General features: G+C 44.4%; 1 protein-coding gene across 1 annotated transcript in view; it reads right to left on the bottom strand.

Moving 5' to 3' along the window:
* Window positions 1–4302: 4302 nt before the first annotated feature.
* Window positions 4303–16215, bottom strand: part of itgb5 (integrin, beta 5) — a 31856-nt gene continuing 19943 nt past the window's right edge. The window contains exons 12-16 of the mRNA XM_062402394.1: window positions 10942–11164; window positions 9382–9482; window positions 6929–7048; window positions 6438–6604; window positions 4303–6342 (exon numbers count right to left, since the gene is read on the bottom strand). Of these exons, the coding sequence (XP_062258378.1) occupies window positions 6247–6342; window positions 6438–6604; window positions 6929–7048; window positions 9382–9482; window positions 10942–11164 (707 nt within the window). The 3' untranslated portion in view covers window positions 4303–6246. The remainder of the gene's footprint in view (window positions 6343–6437; window positions 6605–6928; window positions 7049–9381; window positions 9483–10941; window positions 11165–16215) is intronic.

Here is a 16215-nt window from a genome sequence, read left to right as displayed (position 1 = left end):
TTCTATATTAATAATGGATCAAATGAAGCTAGCGGACCATTTAGCATCTGAGGCTCCTTCAGGAGGAGGTGGAGACCAAACACAGAGCAAAAACGAGAAAAGGAATACTGGACACAACTGCATATTAGTGATCATTTTAATGACTATTTCCCATAATAGTTCATAACATAGACTGTATATAAAGATGGAAGACATGATAGGGCCCCAAGAGTGAAGCCAAATCATCTTGATCCCCCCCTGGTGGCTGGCTTCAGTACAGGCCATGAACTCAATCGCTTGCTAATTGTTAGAATTTAAATAAATAAAGTGAAATAAATGTTCTAAAAGTTGGTTTCAGTCATTTTAGAAAGTTCTTATCACACTAATGATTGTTCCAAGACTACATTTTTGGGATAAAATTGGTTTTAATTATTTAAATGCCATGATTGACAACTGAGACGCCCGAATGAAGTCTCATCATTACATCAAAACACAAGAGGGTGGAACCTGTATCCTGAATATTTTGGCTTCATTTACGTATAATGGAAAGAAGAGGAGACGCGTCGTCCATCTTGATTCACTGTTGATGGTTCACAGGCACTTTGGAAAACGTGTTTCCACAAACACATCACTGCAGCTTTAAAGTTCCCTCAGTCCTTCTCTTCCCTTCCAGAATAAAACCTACATGAGTATAAAGGTGTTTGTTTGACTTTGGTTGAGTCAGAAATCTAAAGCAGAAGCAGGAAGTTCTGGAGAACGTCCCGGAGCATGTGTTCGGTAATTACTGCCCTGAAATGACGTCCTCCTCACATATGTCAAACATGCTTCTGCTTCTGGAGCAGAGCTGGTTTTATTGTTCAGACACTGACGCTTACTGGGAACTACGTCCACATACAGCACCCAGATGGAGGGTGGGATGAGGAGGAGGATAATAGTGTCTTTGTTTCTGCTCGGTTTTTATTTTCTTTGGTTCCTCTGGGCTGTTCATGAGTTAATATCCTGGCACTGTCCTCGCTCTGGTGCCCCCCCCCCCCCCCCCCCCCACCCTCCCACACACACACATACAAACACACACACAAACACACTCACACACATGCACACACTCATTGCCCCTTACCTTCACCTCAATGATCACATCTCTAACCTAAACCAGATCTAACCTCAACCCTATAACAAATACCATCATGATCACCAGGACTGGTTGTTGTATAGTTCTTTTTTCTAGAGTTGTAATATCTCTGTGATCTTGATCAACTTTAAGATGAAAATGCAGAATCACAGATCGTCCTTCTTCAAATCTCAGCTCTTTTAGCATCAACAGAAACTCACAGACCAGTAAACGTGTTGTAGAGAGTGGAGCTCCACAGGTGAGAGTCTGTCTATGTTATATAGGAAAAACCTAGGAAGTGAAAATCCTGGAATTGAGGCCAAATATATCAACTTTAATTTCTGTAAAGCAAAAAACGTTAATATGCACATTTTCTTGTTGTTGCAGACGCCTACAGTATCCAGACATCATCACGTGCTGCCACTATTTAAACTTCCTCTATTATAATCACTTTTAAAATGACTGGCGCCTCCTGGTGGTCACAGATTTCACCTACACTCCAGAGTCTGGTTCTTCTGATAATGACTTCATTTATTTGAGGGTTTGTTTCTAGAGGAGTTGGAGCTCAGTTCCTTTGTTGGATCAACTCTGTCAGAATTAAATCAATGATCCAACCGATATCAATGAAAAACTCTGATTCAAGTTCAATAACCAATAATTCATCGTCCTACTGGAACTAACATGCACCTGATGTAATAATGAACAATTCAAACATGTCCACATTTTCCATCTCTTTAACACAGCTGCCAGATTAAGTGTTTTAGTTTCACAAGCTTCACTGATGCGGTTCGTTCAGTAGGTGGCAGCAGAGGACAGGACACTGGGTCCGTCAGCTTGAATAACATGTCATCACATAGCAAAACATTATATAACATTAACTATACAGACTCAGGGGCTTAAAAACAAACAAATGTTAAAATAAATAAAATGATATCTTCTGCTGATGAAGACGTTTATGTAAAGTAGAGGAAATCAAACCCCCGGGAAACAGAGGAGAAGAACTGTTGGTGAATTATCTAAGAACATGAACATCGTAGAGAGAATATGACTTTTAGAAGATGTTTCCTTTATTTTTATAGGTTTTACTTTAAATTAAACTTAGTAAAGATTGTGGCATTATCTCTGCCCCCCTCTAACTCTCACATCACATTGACAGCAGCAGCATTCAGGGGCAGGAGGTCGAAGGTCGGAACGTTGTGACTCTGTGACCTTGTTGTTGCACCCGGTTCACGGATCCTTTGTGATGGAGATGGTCTGAACGCGTCCGTGCAGCAGCAGCAGGGATCTGAGGTCAGTGCACATCGTGTGGAGGGTTCCAGACCCGGGAGCCGAGCTGCAGTTCACACAAAACACTCACATGACAAAGAGAGGTCGACGCTCCACAGTCAACAGATACAGAACAGAACTGGAGTTTTAAAAACATTTTCAAATAGCTCTACACCTTAAACCACAGGCAAGCTCTTTGTATCTACACAGGCAGAAGGACCTCTTTCTACAGTGGCTCACGATGGACAAACCAAACACAAGAGGTGGTTAAGTTACCTGCAGTTTGCTTCGTGACCACTAGATGCCACTAGATCCATCAAACTGGTCCTTTAAAGCATAAGAAACTCATCAGTTCGTTTTTATCATGTTGTTTTCAGAGTTGGTAAATCTGCACAGACTCGTGCAAAGTGAAGGAATTTAGAAGCTTATCAAACAAACACAATCAACAAGGATTCCAAAGCTGCTGGAGATGTTGATTGTTGAAGTACGATGTCAAACAACTTGTGGGAGAACATTGAGCGACGACTCGTTTTTCAATTCCTCAAAGTCAGGAAAGCATCTTGAGCAGGAAGTTGTTGGTCAGGCGGACGCGTGCGAAAAGAAGGAAGAGAAAGTGTGATCTCAGCTGCTTGTGCAGAATAACGCTGAGTTCATGGGAACAAACAGGAAACAAGAAAAGAGGACTTTCACTTCCATTCATTTGATTTCAAACGTAACATTAACTATTCACTAACCTTCATCCAAGTGTGCACCAATAAATTGAATCACTAACATTATTTTTGAATCTTTCACTTACTGTATACATCCCATGATATACAGTAATATACGTATATTTTGTTTTCTGAAATAATCTTTCCTTCAATGTGAAAATGTTGAGCCTTAAGGAAGGAAACGTTAAATATAAACAACAGAACTGCAGTTAAAAAATGATTTAAATATCATTAAACATCATTAACCAGTTTGAACCAAATATAAGTCATCACTTCATGTACTTGAGTTATTCCCCAAAAATCTTTACAAAAGAGAAGAAAGACAAATTCTGAAACATCAATTTTTAAGTCTGGTTTCCTGAAAGAAAAACAAATGTGTCCTGAGCAGAGACTCCACTCTGCAGGAATAGATTTCCCTTCATTCCCCTGAGCAGCGTGTCAGGCGAGTGAGCAGCAGCTCATCAGGACATCGATTGTGTTAATTAGGTTGATGTTTGTTTTTGTCTCTCACAGATTCAAGCTGAGCTGTGACTTCATGAGGCCGACGCTGGCAGACGACTCTCACCCGGTCAGGAGGAATGAGAGAGGGAGAGAGGAGGAGGGAGGAGGAGGAGGAGAACTGAAAACCACCAAGAAGGAGGCAGCAGAGATTTATGATCTCACCTTAACAACAGAACAAACATTGACTTGTTCCACTTCACAGCTGTAACTTCCTCCTGTTACATGTTAGTCTGAACCTTAAGCTACAGATGTGGAAAGTTTGTGACTGTTACATACATGAGAAAACTTCAGATTTACACATGTGCACACATTCAGAAACCTGAAGTCTGAAATCTGGGGTTGAATGAACAGACTGAGATGAAAGATTCACTGTTAAACACAGATTTGTGAATACAGCTGCTTCACTAAAAAATGTTTTTGAAAACAAACTTAGAAAGTCTAGAAGTTATTAAAAACCAGAGTTTATCTTCAATATTCAGCAGGAAACTTTTAAAAGACGAAGAATGTTAAGTTGTGTCTCAGTTCAACTCAGAAGCAGTGTTGCTTTAAAATATTATTTGAAACGAGGAAATGAATATGATTACAGGATCGTTTTAGCTTCTGGATCAAGTCCATCGTATCTGGGCGGAGTCAGACAGAAGCTGTGAATCACTGCACCAGACGACACACAGACACACATTCATACAGACACAGAGCTATACACTACAAGTGATGTTTAAATTATAACAACACACCCACTGACTTTTGACATAAGCAGATTTATTGTTCTTTTACATAAACTGGTGCTGTGCTGGTGCGGGTCACACATGTGAACACGTTCAGGAGGAATGCTGCACTTTCATTTGGCACAGTGTGTACTAAAGTACGCAAAGGAAATCATATTTACAAACTCTCCAATCGCAGAAAACACACCAAAGCTCGGCCCCGCCCACCTTCACTGTACGACCATGAAAAGAAAGAAAAAGGGCCCCAGAGCTCCGCCCACCCGACGACGTGTCCCGCTGTCAGACTCCTCCCCTCAGAGGATCCAGATGTTTCCACCCACTCCCACAGCTGGACGACAGTTTCACAGGGGAACATATGACATACTGCATTACCAATATCAGCCTATACGCATCCGGGACATTCACACAGCACAACCACAGTCTGACCCGCTGGCCACTGAGCAGCTGGGGTTAGGTGCCTTGCTCAAGGGCACATCAGAGAGAGCGAGAGTCATTCACAAACCGGCTGAGACTCAAACCTCTTCAGCAGCTGGGAGGTGATCTTTTCGTGGGTGTGACATATTTACTTGAGCACATGAGAATTCTTCCAGCCGTCCCCCCAGCGTGAACACGTGTTTCTGATTGTGATGTGAAGCTTTCGGAGGTCGGTGATATTTTATATTATTCTTACTGTCACATGTAAATTCAACGAAAAGACCAAAACCAGCGAGGAACTGATTTACTGGAGATTATTGAGTGTGTGTGTCTCCTCAGTGCATCAGGGATCCATCAGGGATCCATCAGGGATCCATCATGGAGCCACACCTCTGCACTGCTTGTTCCTATTCACCCAATTAGCTCTGGTTCTTGAACTGGTTCCTTTCAGAATTATTGAAATCTGGAAATTCATGTCCATCAGTTTTAAAAGAAACACTAAATAACGGTGTGTCATCAGCGTACGGCTTCACACAGCCTGTAGAATCTGATCAGCTGATGAACCTGATGCTTTAAATACTTTTAATAACGATTCAATATTCAGTGTAGCTCATTTCCAGCTTGTGCTTCTTTTAAATTAATTATTGTTAGGGCTTTTTCTTTGTAAATTCTCAAGTTTTCAGATATTTAACTCAAAGTACTGACCGACGACACCGTGGCTAGTTTTGGTCTTTTCATGGTTTCATGATTCGTTAGGGTTAGGGTTAGAAAGACGAACAGAGGTGAACGTCCATCCTTTTAGGAGCTGAGAAGCTGTGGGGGGGGGGGGTCCCTGGGGTTCAGATGGAGAGAGTGGAGTGCAAGTGGAGCAAAAAACACAACAACACACAAACACAACATTAAAGAAAATCTAGATCTGTCGCTGTGCAAACTGAAGGTAAGACATCTAATGCTTAGTAAGTGTTAGTAGTACCACGTCACAGCCGCCTTCAGGAATATGTGCTTTTTCTAATAATCCCGTGAATTTGAAGACGAGTGAAATTCATGTTGATCCGAGTCCTGTGCATAGTTTAGACTAAAAATAAGGGCCTTTTTTAAAGTGTTTATAAAAATATACAAATATAAGTCGATGCTCTGTACAAAGAGTAAACGGTGGTTTTAAGTTGTTGGAGTGTTGGACTTCATGATCGAGAGTTTGTTGATCTTGTGTGACGTCAGATAAACTCATTGCTAACTTCCTCTCTCTAAACAGGACTAAGGAGTTTGTGAACCGTCGCTCCTCCACCGGCGGCCGACGCCACCGCACACGGACGAGGAAGACGAGGAGGAAGAGGAAGTCAAATAGTTTTTCTCCGTGGTCGGCTCCAATCGTCTCTGCAGAGATAAAAAGGCCACATATTCCCGCCTCCGACCTCGGACACAGTCCAGTTCATTTCACGTCAGTGATCAGCACCGTGCGGCGGGATGAGTTCAGTCCAGCTCGGCCCCGTCCTCCAGGGATCTGTTCGATGGACCGGTCCTGCCGCGCCCCTGTGCCGAGGGATCAGTGGACCCCTCCGTTGTAGGACTTCCCGTACATGTCGAAATCTGTTTCTACAAAGTGTGTAGTGACGGGCTGCTTGTACAGAGGGTTGGAGGCCTGCGAGGGGGAAGAGACAAGCCTCACTTACTGTTGTGGAAAACACATGCAGTCAACGGTCAAAACAAAATGCTACAGGTGTGAGTCATCCTCACCATCTCGTATCGGGCTCGTGAGCGTGCGTTCTGGAAGCGTGTGAACTCTCTCCGGTCGTGAATGGTGATGGCCAGCTTCCAGACGGCGAGCAGCACGACCCCCACCAGCAGGATGCTGCCCACCACGGCCAGCAGCACCGTCATGGCGTCCGGGCCTCCACCACACTCTGACACCGGAGAAGGTAAAGTCACTCAAACTGGACCTGACATTATCCTTGTGGAGCTGAAGAGAGGATCCTCAGAACAATCTCTGCTTAATTTGATTTTTTAATAGAAAATGCAGAAATGGTGGAATAATCCTTTAAATATTAATACAATATTTTAGCCTTGATAAAAACTGCGTGAAAAACAAATCAGGAAAGTTCTCTGCAAAGACTGAATAAACAATGTGATCAAATCTAAAACTAGATTCTTAACAGACGTTAAATTCCGACCAGAAAAATAACTGTGGTTGAAGAAAACCTGATTTGTTGTTGTGTAAAGATTCTGACCTGGCTCTTTAAGAGCGGTGAGGACGGACCGTCCGCTGGCGTGCTCCGAGTACGTGAACTTCATGACACAATCGTTGTCTGTCTTGTAGAGACAAAGCACAGCGCCCGGGTCGTCAGAGTCTGGAGAGAAACAGAGAAACACACTGAGCTTCAAACACGAGACAAAGAAAAGAAGGAGAAGGGAAAGAGAAACTTATAAAAACAAAACAACGACGGCCTCGAAAACAACGCGTTTGATTTGATTCACTTCTCTTTGTTATCCACCTTCTAATTTGTCATGGTGTCCATCTTCATACGCAGGCTATGGTTTTAACTTAATTATCTTATTTTCTCAGCTTGAGAAAGAGAGGAAAAGATGAGGACATTCAAAAGAAAACAGAAAATGTCTTTGTCACATAGTTTGAATTTCTTCCCTGATTGAGACGCTGTTGCTCCGTGTGCCCTCGTTTTCAGTCAATCTTCATAAACCCAAATATCTGAAGAACTCACAAGGGAGGGTGAGGTCAGAGCCCCCCCCCCCCTCCTCTATTTCATGCACAAAGTATCTGGAATGTACATGTGGAGTCTATTAAGGCCAGTCAGATGGCTGAGGGGGAATGCTATGAAACAAGTCGGATCTGAGCCAGCTCTGTGCCGGGCCAATATTTAAAGGTCTTATAATAGCCTCTGTAGCTAAACACGCAGCCGACGAGTGTCCTCGGCCTCCAGCGCAGAGCGAAGCAGCTTCTCAGGGCGAAGCAGCTTCTCAGGGCGATGAGGCCGTAGATCACTTTGCACTTGTTAATACATTCCTGAACATCATCTCCCGGCGGATTCCCACCAGGCTGCGAGGGACAGAAAAGGGATTCTGCAGGTTTCAACAAGTTCAATTTAAGACTTTGTAAAACCATAATGGATTCAAATTTAAGATCCATGTTGAGTACAATGGATATGAAGGAATATCAGAATTACTTATAGGTTATAACCTTAGAAACTTCACATTATCTTTCAAACTATCCAGTCTTTAGCAAACCGAGTGAACTGATCAATTCTGAAAATGAAGCCAAAATATCCCCGAAACGAACGCTGCCATCTTGAGGTTCCCCGATAGACGAGCTCTTAGTCTCAGCTGTCAATCAAGACATGTCATCAAAGACAAACATGACTGAAAACGACAGAAATAAACTTTGTTGATGTAACTTTAAAGTATTTAAACTTTTGAGTTTGGTCTAAGTCACATCTGCTAACATGGAGGAGACCGGGTTTCAGACCTACACTGCAGCCAGCCACCAGGGGGCGATTGACACAGTTTGACAATAACACAAAGAGACATTAGAAACTCTTCATGCCATCAAAACAAAAACAAAAGTGATGATGGAAGTAGCGTCAAATAAATGTTAATAAACATATTTAAGACCTTGTTGGTATATTTTATCGTATTTAAGACTTTTCAAGGTCTAAAATTCAAATGATTGAGTTTCTGGAAAGAGTCAAACTGCAGCTCTGTGCGTTTGGAAGTGACTGGAGAGGCTCGGCTCTACTTGTTTGCTTAGTGGGTGGACTCTCCCAGTAGAAGAGCCCGGACACAGGAGGAGCTCTGTCGAGTCTGAACCCTGAATCCACTGAACTCTCTGAAGCAGACCTGAGGCTTCAGTCGGGGATCGGCTGCAGTTTCCTGCTGCGTGAGGCCGAAGGTCGAGAGAGACACACCTGCTGCTGGATAACCCAGAGTAAACATCAGCACCACAATGACCAGTGTGTTGTCATGAGTCATCAGAGGCGTGAGAGATCTTAAACCATGAAAGATGTGAGGCAGAGAACCTGCAGCTATTCCACAGCCTGCAGGAGGCGGAGCTCAGAGACAACAGGTCCGAGCTGAGCAGATACAATCCAGCTCAGCGTGTCAGCCGAGGGAGAAACAAGGGATGAGAGTTTATGAGCGTTAAACAGAATCACATCCAGACGTGGTCGTTGGGACACAAGCTTGATGCACAGCAGGTTGTTCACACCCAGTGACAGAAGAGGCTGTGGTTTAGATAGAAATACAAATATATGATTCAGATGTTAAGATATTCTCCATCCTGTTATTGTGTGGAAATATTTCAAAAAGTGTTGCTCTCAGAATGTCTTTGAAAACCATCTCTTCAGAGTATTTTGTAACGGCTGTTTTAAAAGGTGCTATATCTATAAAGTAATTAGTACTATAATAACTAATCAAGCTATTTGTCCTCAGTGTGAATGTTCATCATCACGTCTGAGTAGTTAAACACTTCAGGTGACATCACTGTGGGCGGGGCCTCACAACGACAAAAACAGTGAGAGCTGAAATTAAAAGTGAAGTTTGTGATGTGAAAAGTGAAACTGTGTCAGACGCCCCAGATGTGAAGACGTCTCTCTGCCAACCAGCTGCTCCCAGTGTGTGTCTGTGTGTGTGTGTGTGTGTGTGTGTGTGTGAAGACTGGGTGTGTACTCACTGAAGCTCTCCACAGTGATGATTTCATCCTTGCACAGGCGCTGGCAGGTCTGGTTGTCTGCAAGTCGCCCCGAGTTGAAAAGCCGGCACTCGATACACTCCCTGAAGAAGAGGAGGACGAGTTCAGAGGAGAAACATGCAGAGCTGATTCTTTAAACTTCAGTATTCATGAGCTTCTGGCTCCTTCCTCTAAATGTGTTATTGTTTCAGTGCTGTTTGTTTTCTTTGCTGCAGGAAACGACTCCGTCAGCTCGACAGTCGGTGAACAGCTCAGCCAGTGAGTTCAGCATCGGACGTCTGCACCAGTGAGCAGCGCTGCAGTCTCTTTAGGATCCAGGGACATTTCACAGACGCATCGCTTTGCTTAAACTGTGTTTAACTTCAGACCAGCCCTACCACAACAGACACACACACACACACACACACACACACACACACACAAAGTGACACGTCTCTCTTAAAGCAGGCGGATACAACAGTCCTGAGAGGAATCCTCCCTCCATGAACATTAGAATATTCCAGTGTGATCATTCTGGAGGATTCCTGCTCTCTGCTGTTGAGCTGCACTGAATTACACTGACAGATGTTTGTGTTATTTTCTCCACATCATTTATATCAATGAGGAAAAGTAACACAAAAACAAAAGTATAAACTATTTGTCACTGTCACAAATTTCATTTAATTTGCCTTAATTTCAAAGCAATGTGCACTTTTGTTGGAAAAGTAAATAAAGGTAAAAAACTAAATTGGAATCCTCATAAGCTAAATTCAAAATGAAAGAATAAAGGATAAATTATATAAAACTATATGTATAAGCAACCAAAGCTTATAAACAAATGGTTGAGGGTTAACTCTGTCTGTGTTTATCTCCTGCTAACAAATCAAACCAAACTAAAAGGTTTCTGTTGCTTCCTAGTTTCAGTTCTTCTGTCAAATACCATCTAATGGACGCACACGTCGCTCACAGGCGCTGATAACCTGTCTCCACGTCGGAGGCTGGTCAAAGGTCAGAGGTCGTCCCATAAAAAGCCTCCTGTGCCTTGGAAAACCGAAGCCATGTGCATGAAAGGAGGCGCGTTGAGAGGACACAGCAGTTCCCCCGTCCTCACACAAGACCTCTCTCTCTCTCTCTCTCTCTCTCTCTCTCTCTCTCTCTCTCTCTCTCTCTCTCTCTCTCTCTCTCTCTCTCTCTCTCTCTCTCTCTCTCTCTCTCTCTCTCTCTCTCTCTCTCTCTCTCTCTCTCTCTCTCTCTCTCTCTCTCTCTCTCTCCCTCCCTCCCTCCCTCCCTGATGGACGTTTGACCTCAGCCCCCCCCCCCCCCGCCCCCCCCCCGCTGATGGATGAGGGCTCAGACGACGGGGGGGGGGCAACGGTTTCTCTTCGTAAGGTCACCAACGGTATGAGAGTTATCTTAAGACCCTCGTAGAACTGAGTGGGATAAACCAGCGAGTCATGTGTTCTCACTTCACTTCTGGTCCCGATGCAGTTTGACCTTTTGACCTGCGTCTCGTCCCTCGCAGCAGATCCACAGGTCGTCTAACGATGTGCAGCAGAGTCTTACCTCTTGGTTCCACAGGCGTCGGGGCAGGTGGGGCACTTCTCACACGTGTCCCCGAAGGCGCCGGGCTCGGTGCACTGGCAGCGGCCGCACACGCAGTGGCCCCGCCCGCTGCACATCTGCCCGTCGTCCGAAACGCAGACCGACGTCTCCGTGGAGCAGTTGCAGTTGTCCCCGATGAAGCCGGCGTGACACTTGCACTCCCCGCAGTGACACTCCCCGTGACCTGGAGGAGGAGAGAGAGGAGGAATATGAATACATCAGACATGCAACAAGACTCGGGTCAATACTGGAGAAAAAGTACATTTAGTATTTAATCTGTAAATAAACTACAACTAGCAAATGTTTCCATCACGAGTTACTTGAGAACTCTGTTCAATAAAAATAATCCAGATGATGTTTTGTCCAAATCAACATGAACAACAAAAACAAAGCTTCCAATCGTAACACATGAGAAGTTTATAACAGCAAATATTTGTGTTTTTCACATTGAACAGTAAAGTGTCACCAGGATATAAACATGGACGACATGACAGCTCCCAAAAGTAAAGCCAAAGTGTCTGGATCGCCCCCTGGTGGCTGGCGGCATTAAAGGTCAAACCCCCTTACTGAGTATCCAGAAGAAACCCACATAGACAAAGAGTGAAAGAATGAACATGTTAACACCACAAGGCTGTGAGGTTTGAGCCCAGAAGCTACTTCCTGTGTGGTGAAGGTGTTAACCACTGCTCCTATGAAGCAAACAGAGGCTCCGTCAGGTTGAACCTTAAAGACTTTCTTAAACCTGAAGCTACACAGCTGGAAACACAAATCAAAAGTACACAATCTGTCCAGATACTGTCGGTTGTGTTGTTTGTGTAAACATTTGTATGTCTCTTTGGGAATCAGCGTGTGTGTTTCCTGAGCTGAGAGCATCTGAAATCAACAACCCTTTGTGACATTGATCTTAAAACCTTCTGTTTGACGTCCTGCTGCAACAGTGAAAACAACTGGAGGAGCTGGAATTCCTCAGTGAGCGACTCGACAACCAGGACCAGCCCCGAGCAGCCTGCCCCTTCTCCACCACACGTATTAACTTATTATCTCCCCTGGAACCAACCCAACAGGAAGCAGGTCTCAGGGAGGAGACTTTGTTGAAACTCTGATTTGTCCTGGTCGTCTGTGAGAGCGCTCTCCTCCCTCCTCCAGGCTCTCTGAGACAAGGGGGGCGGTTGATAGAGGGAGGACGGCAGCTGTAATCGAGTGAGACATTACTCGACAGGCTCATTTCACACCAGTTGTTCCAGGACCCTCCACAAAGGCCCTCATTCAATACGCCGCCATCACGGAGGGAGTTGACGGAGAGGAGATAGGTGCAGGTTCTCCAGGGAGGAACAAGTGGGTCAGGCCCAAAGGTTCAGAGGAAACATGCAGAGGAACAGCAGGAGAACACATCAGCTCGTTGAGGTGACACAGGCCGACAGCTGACAGAATCCCCAACTGGATCTGAGCCGTTGTAAAAAAGCAGCATGTGGCTTCATTATGGGGGGGTGGGGGAGGAGGAGGACCCCCCCCTACCCCCTCAAATCCCCTGTGTAAACCAGAGAGCTGTGGGAAAGTTCATCCATGTGCAGCAGCAATCACTCAATTAATCAATTCTGCTGATGCACAGAGAATTAGACAGCGACTGTATTGATTATTAATTAATTCTTCAGGTCAGTTGTAGATAAAACTGCTGAACTCTCTGGTTTCAGTGTCGTCACTGTGTGAGAATCTTAAATATGTAATTGTAAATTTTTGGGTTTATGGGCTCAAGGAATCTGAAGATTTCAGGCTCAAGGGGGTTGAGATTGGACTCTTTCCCAAATGTTTCACATTTATAAAACCAACAAAATTATAGAAAAACACAAAAAAAAAAAGGGGAAGTAACTTACTTGCTATATGTCCTGTATCACTAACTGTTCTATTCCAAAATCATTCTTGATCTGCGCCTTGTTATTGCCCCCCCCACCCCGATCCCGAGCTGAACTTACAAATGTTCAAATTATTCAGCGGAGAAGCAAGTCTTCTAACTTAAACTTCGTGGTTTCAAACAGAAGTGGATTTAAACCGACGACCTGCTGACGCCGTGTCAAGTAGAGGTAGACGCCGCCCACGTGGTCGATGACGACTGGACGCACGTGAGGACGACATGAAGCGATGGAACAAAGACGTGAAGCTTGGTTCAGACTCTCAGGTGAGACAACATCCAGGTTGTGGTTGTGTTGAGCTGCTTGTTACTGTGAACTCTGACTCACGGCTCCTGATGCACCTTCATGACAAACACCTCCTGCTGCTTTGTTGCATTTCCAACCAAACCAGAAAATGTGGAACTGTGTTTTTACGAGAGTCAGTCACTCCTATGAGGGAAATTATTCTAAGCTGTTTTATATGAAAAAATATATTACGCCTGTTGAAGTAAGCAGTTACATAAAACTGTTATTTTTCAAACATGGTCCAAATGGAAACAGAGCAAAGACGGAGGAGGAATCAGGTCAACGAGCGTCTGAACGCCCTGTCGTCTGTGTTAGGAGTGGCTGCTCCTTCGGTCCAATGATGACAACCGAACAATATGATGACACGGCCGCTCTCACGCAGACGCAGTGGGGAAGGAAAACAGATCCTCTGATTAGACCCAGACCCAGAAAGAGGTCGGAGAGACTTCTCCAAGTGAACAGGAAACATTCCCCCTCGTTATCTGCGTTGTGCAACATCCTGTCTGGACCAACACGCATGCATCGAATTCTTTTTCCTATTTTTGTGTAAACACATCGGTTATTAATTATTCCTTCGGTGCAAGTCGCAGAGTTGAGTATTTTTAAGGTGGAAAAACTGACACTGATCAGATTCATCAGGGGTTTTTTGGGCTTGTGGTCACAGAGTGTGGAGCACCACTCCCAAACCTCGGTGAGCGAGGGCAGGGCGACATGTCGCTGAGTCACGGTACCGACCCTGGAGACGTGACCTTCAACCACAGCCGCTCAGCCCCTCAGAGGGCGAGATGATCCTTTCTGCACGATTTGAACTGTGCACATCTGTTCTCCTGATCCAGAGTCACCGGCTGCAGTGTTCTGCAGATCCAGAGTTTCTCTTAGGATCTGGTGCAGGGCTTGATGGTGGATGAAGCTTCACCCAACCTCCACAGGGCAAACTACTGCTTTCCACCTCGTTGTTCTGCCTCCTCCTCGTATTCACTTCATGTGACCCAGGTGCTGTCAGGGTCACACAAAGGGCTGTTGGACCAGGGCTGGTCTCAGAGTGGTGGTGGGACTCGCCCTCTCTAAGGGGTTGTTTTAAAAGCAGTTTGCTATAAGTCTCCTCTTTGTCAAATGATGGTATTTACCTGAATACTGAGAGCTTCCTGGCTCTCCACACCACTGGCATCGAGACAGATGAGAATAACAGAAGTCCACACAACACGAGCCCACATCCGGGAACCACGTCCGTGCCTTAAAACAGATGTTTGGAGCAAGTGCACCAGGTCCTCGTCCCACCGTTCCCTCTTTTTGTTATTAGGCTACCAGGACATTTTGACTCACTGAGATGAAACCCTGCTCATGATAAACACAGCTGTGGTAGAGGAGGAGATGTGGAACGTGTTCAGATCCTTCAGAGCTGTGACCCTACTCCTCCAGGACATTTCTGCAGACGCTCCGTCAGCCTGAACAAGCAGCTCAGCAGGCTCAGCCTCAAAATGACCAAGAGGAAGAAGCTGCTGCTGATGAAGACAAATCTTTACTCTCCGGTTTCTCTTTTCCTCTTCTGCACTTCAGATGCAGGCGTCACACATTCAGAGCTCCGTCATCGGGCGAGAGAGTGACCGGGGGAAATCAAATCCCTGTGAATCGGGCTGTCAGAGTGCTCAGCCCGGAGCAGCTGGAGGCCTCCAGCTCACTTCCTCTGCTGGAAGTTCACAGGGTTCATTCCCTTCTTGCACTTTGGCTGCAGAGCGAGAACAAATATCTGATCATCTACAGCGAAGGTATTTAATGGAGTAAGGCTCGATGTGCTGCCAGAAGGTGTTTTAGAATTTACCATCAGATGTCTTCATACAGCACATTTTTCCTCATTCCACCACAGTTGTGAGTGAACTGGTTTCTGTGGCTGAATGAAATCAGCTGACCTCCTTTAAATGTTCTTAGTTTCTGATCTGTACATTTATACTTCTTTTATGACTGTAAAGTACATTGACTTCTATAATGTGCTCTATAAATAACTGTGCCTTGCTTTAACGACCCTGTTGCAATAACCCCGTCAAGAGAACATCACACCAGTACTTTCAGTTTTACTGGAGTGTAATATACTGGCACCGTCCCTTCACATACAGTGTGTTGTTTGTTTTGCATAGGAGGGAAAAGATTTTAAGTATTTTGGAGAAAACTATCTCAGATCAGTTGATGTATGGTTCGTAAGATGTTATTCTCAAATCCTTGTGGCAAACAGCTGTAATTGAGGCTAAATATGTTATAATTAAAACGTAAACCTTATGATAAATAACTATAAATAAAAAGAAACCACAAATAAACAAATACATCGAACTTGAATAATAAAATAAGTTTTTAAGTGTTTATATCGTGAACTTAAGGAAGTGAAATACTCATATTTGCTAAACTGATAAACCTGTTAAGCTCTAATCTGAACGTTGTATTTTCCGATGAATATCACAGGATTTGACCAAAAGCTTCTGGACACTTAATGGACCATGACGAACAATCATTGTTGATTCTTGCAGGAGTTTAACGCCTGTGACTGAAGAAGGGAGCAGTCCAGGGAGACTCTGTAAATCTCAAACACTGCAGAGTTGCTGCAGCTCCTGAACATCTCGTGGGTTTTACCTCCAGCTGCTGAATTCTGTCATGTCAGCTGAATCACAGCCCGGCTCCTCCGTCACAGCCGCTGCCTTTAAAGACACAATTACAGGCTCAAGAAGATATTTTACATTAAACGCAAATGCAGCTTTATATCACGGTGCAGGGACGGCCTGGAAATACGTTCCCATGTTTATTCTGCCTGCAGGAGACATACTGGGTTTCAAAATCATACTTAAACAGGCTTATGTAAATAGTTGGAGATTATACACGGAGCAAATGAGCCGTCTGGTTATTTTTAGAAGGATATTCACTGAAACGCATCACGCAAATGTGCCAGATAAAGCGAAGCTGAGGGTTTAAAATCAAACTGCAGCTCGGCTGAAATCTGCTCCTCTAATGAAAACACATTCTCCATAAACACGATGTTCTCTGAGCAGATCAGATCCCA

Source organism: Platichthys flesus, chromosome 13 (genome assembly GCF_949316205.1).
Source record: "Platichthys flesus chromosome 13, fPlaFle2.1, whole genome shotgun sequence".
Taxonomy (NCBI): domain Eukaryota; kingdom Metazoa; phylum Chordata; class Actinopteri; order Pleuronectiformes; family Pleuronectidae; genus Platichthys; species Platichthys flesus.
This window is presented reverse-complemented; position numbering and strand designations above follow the sequence as displayed.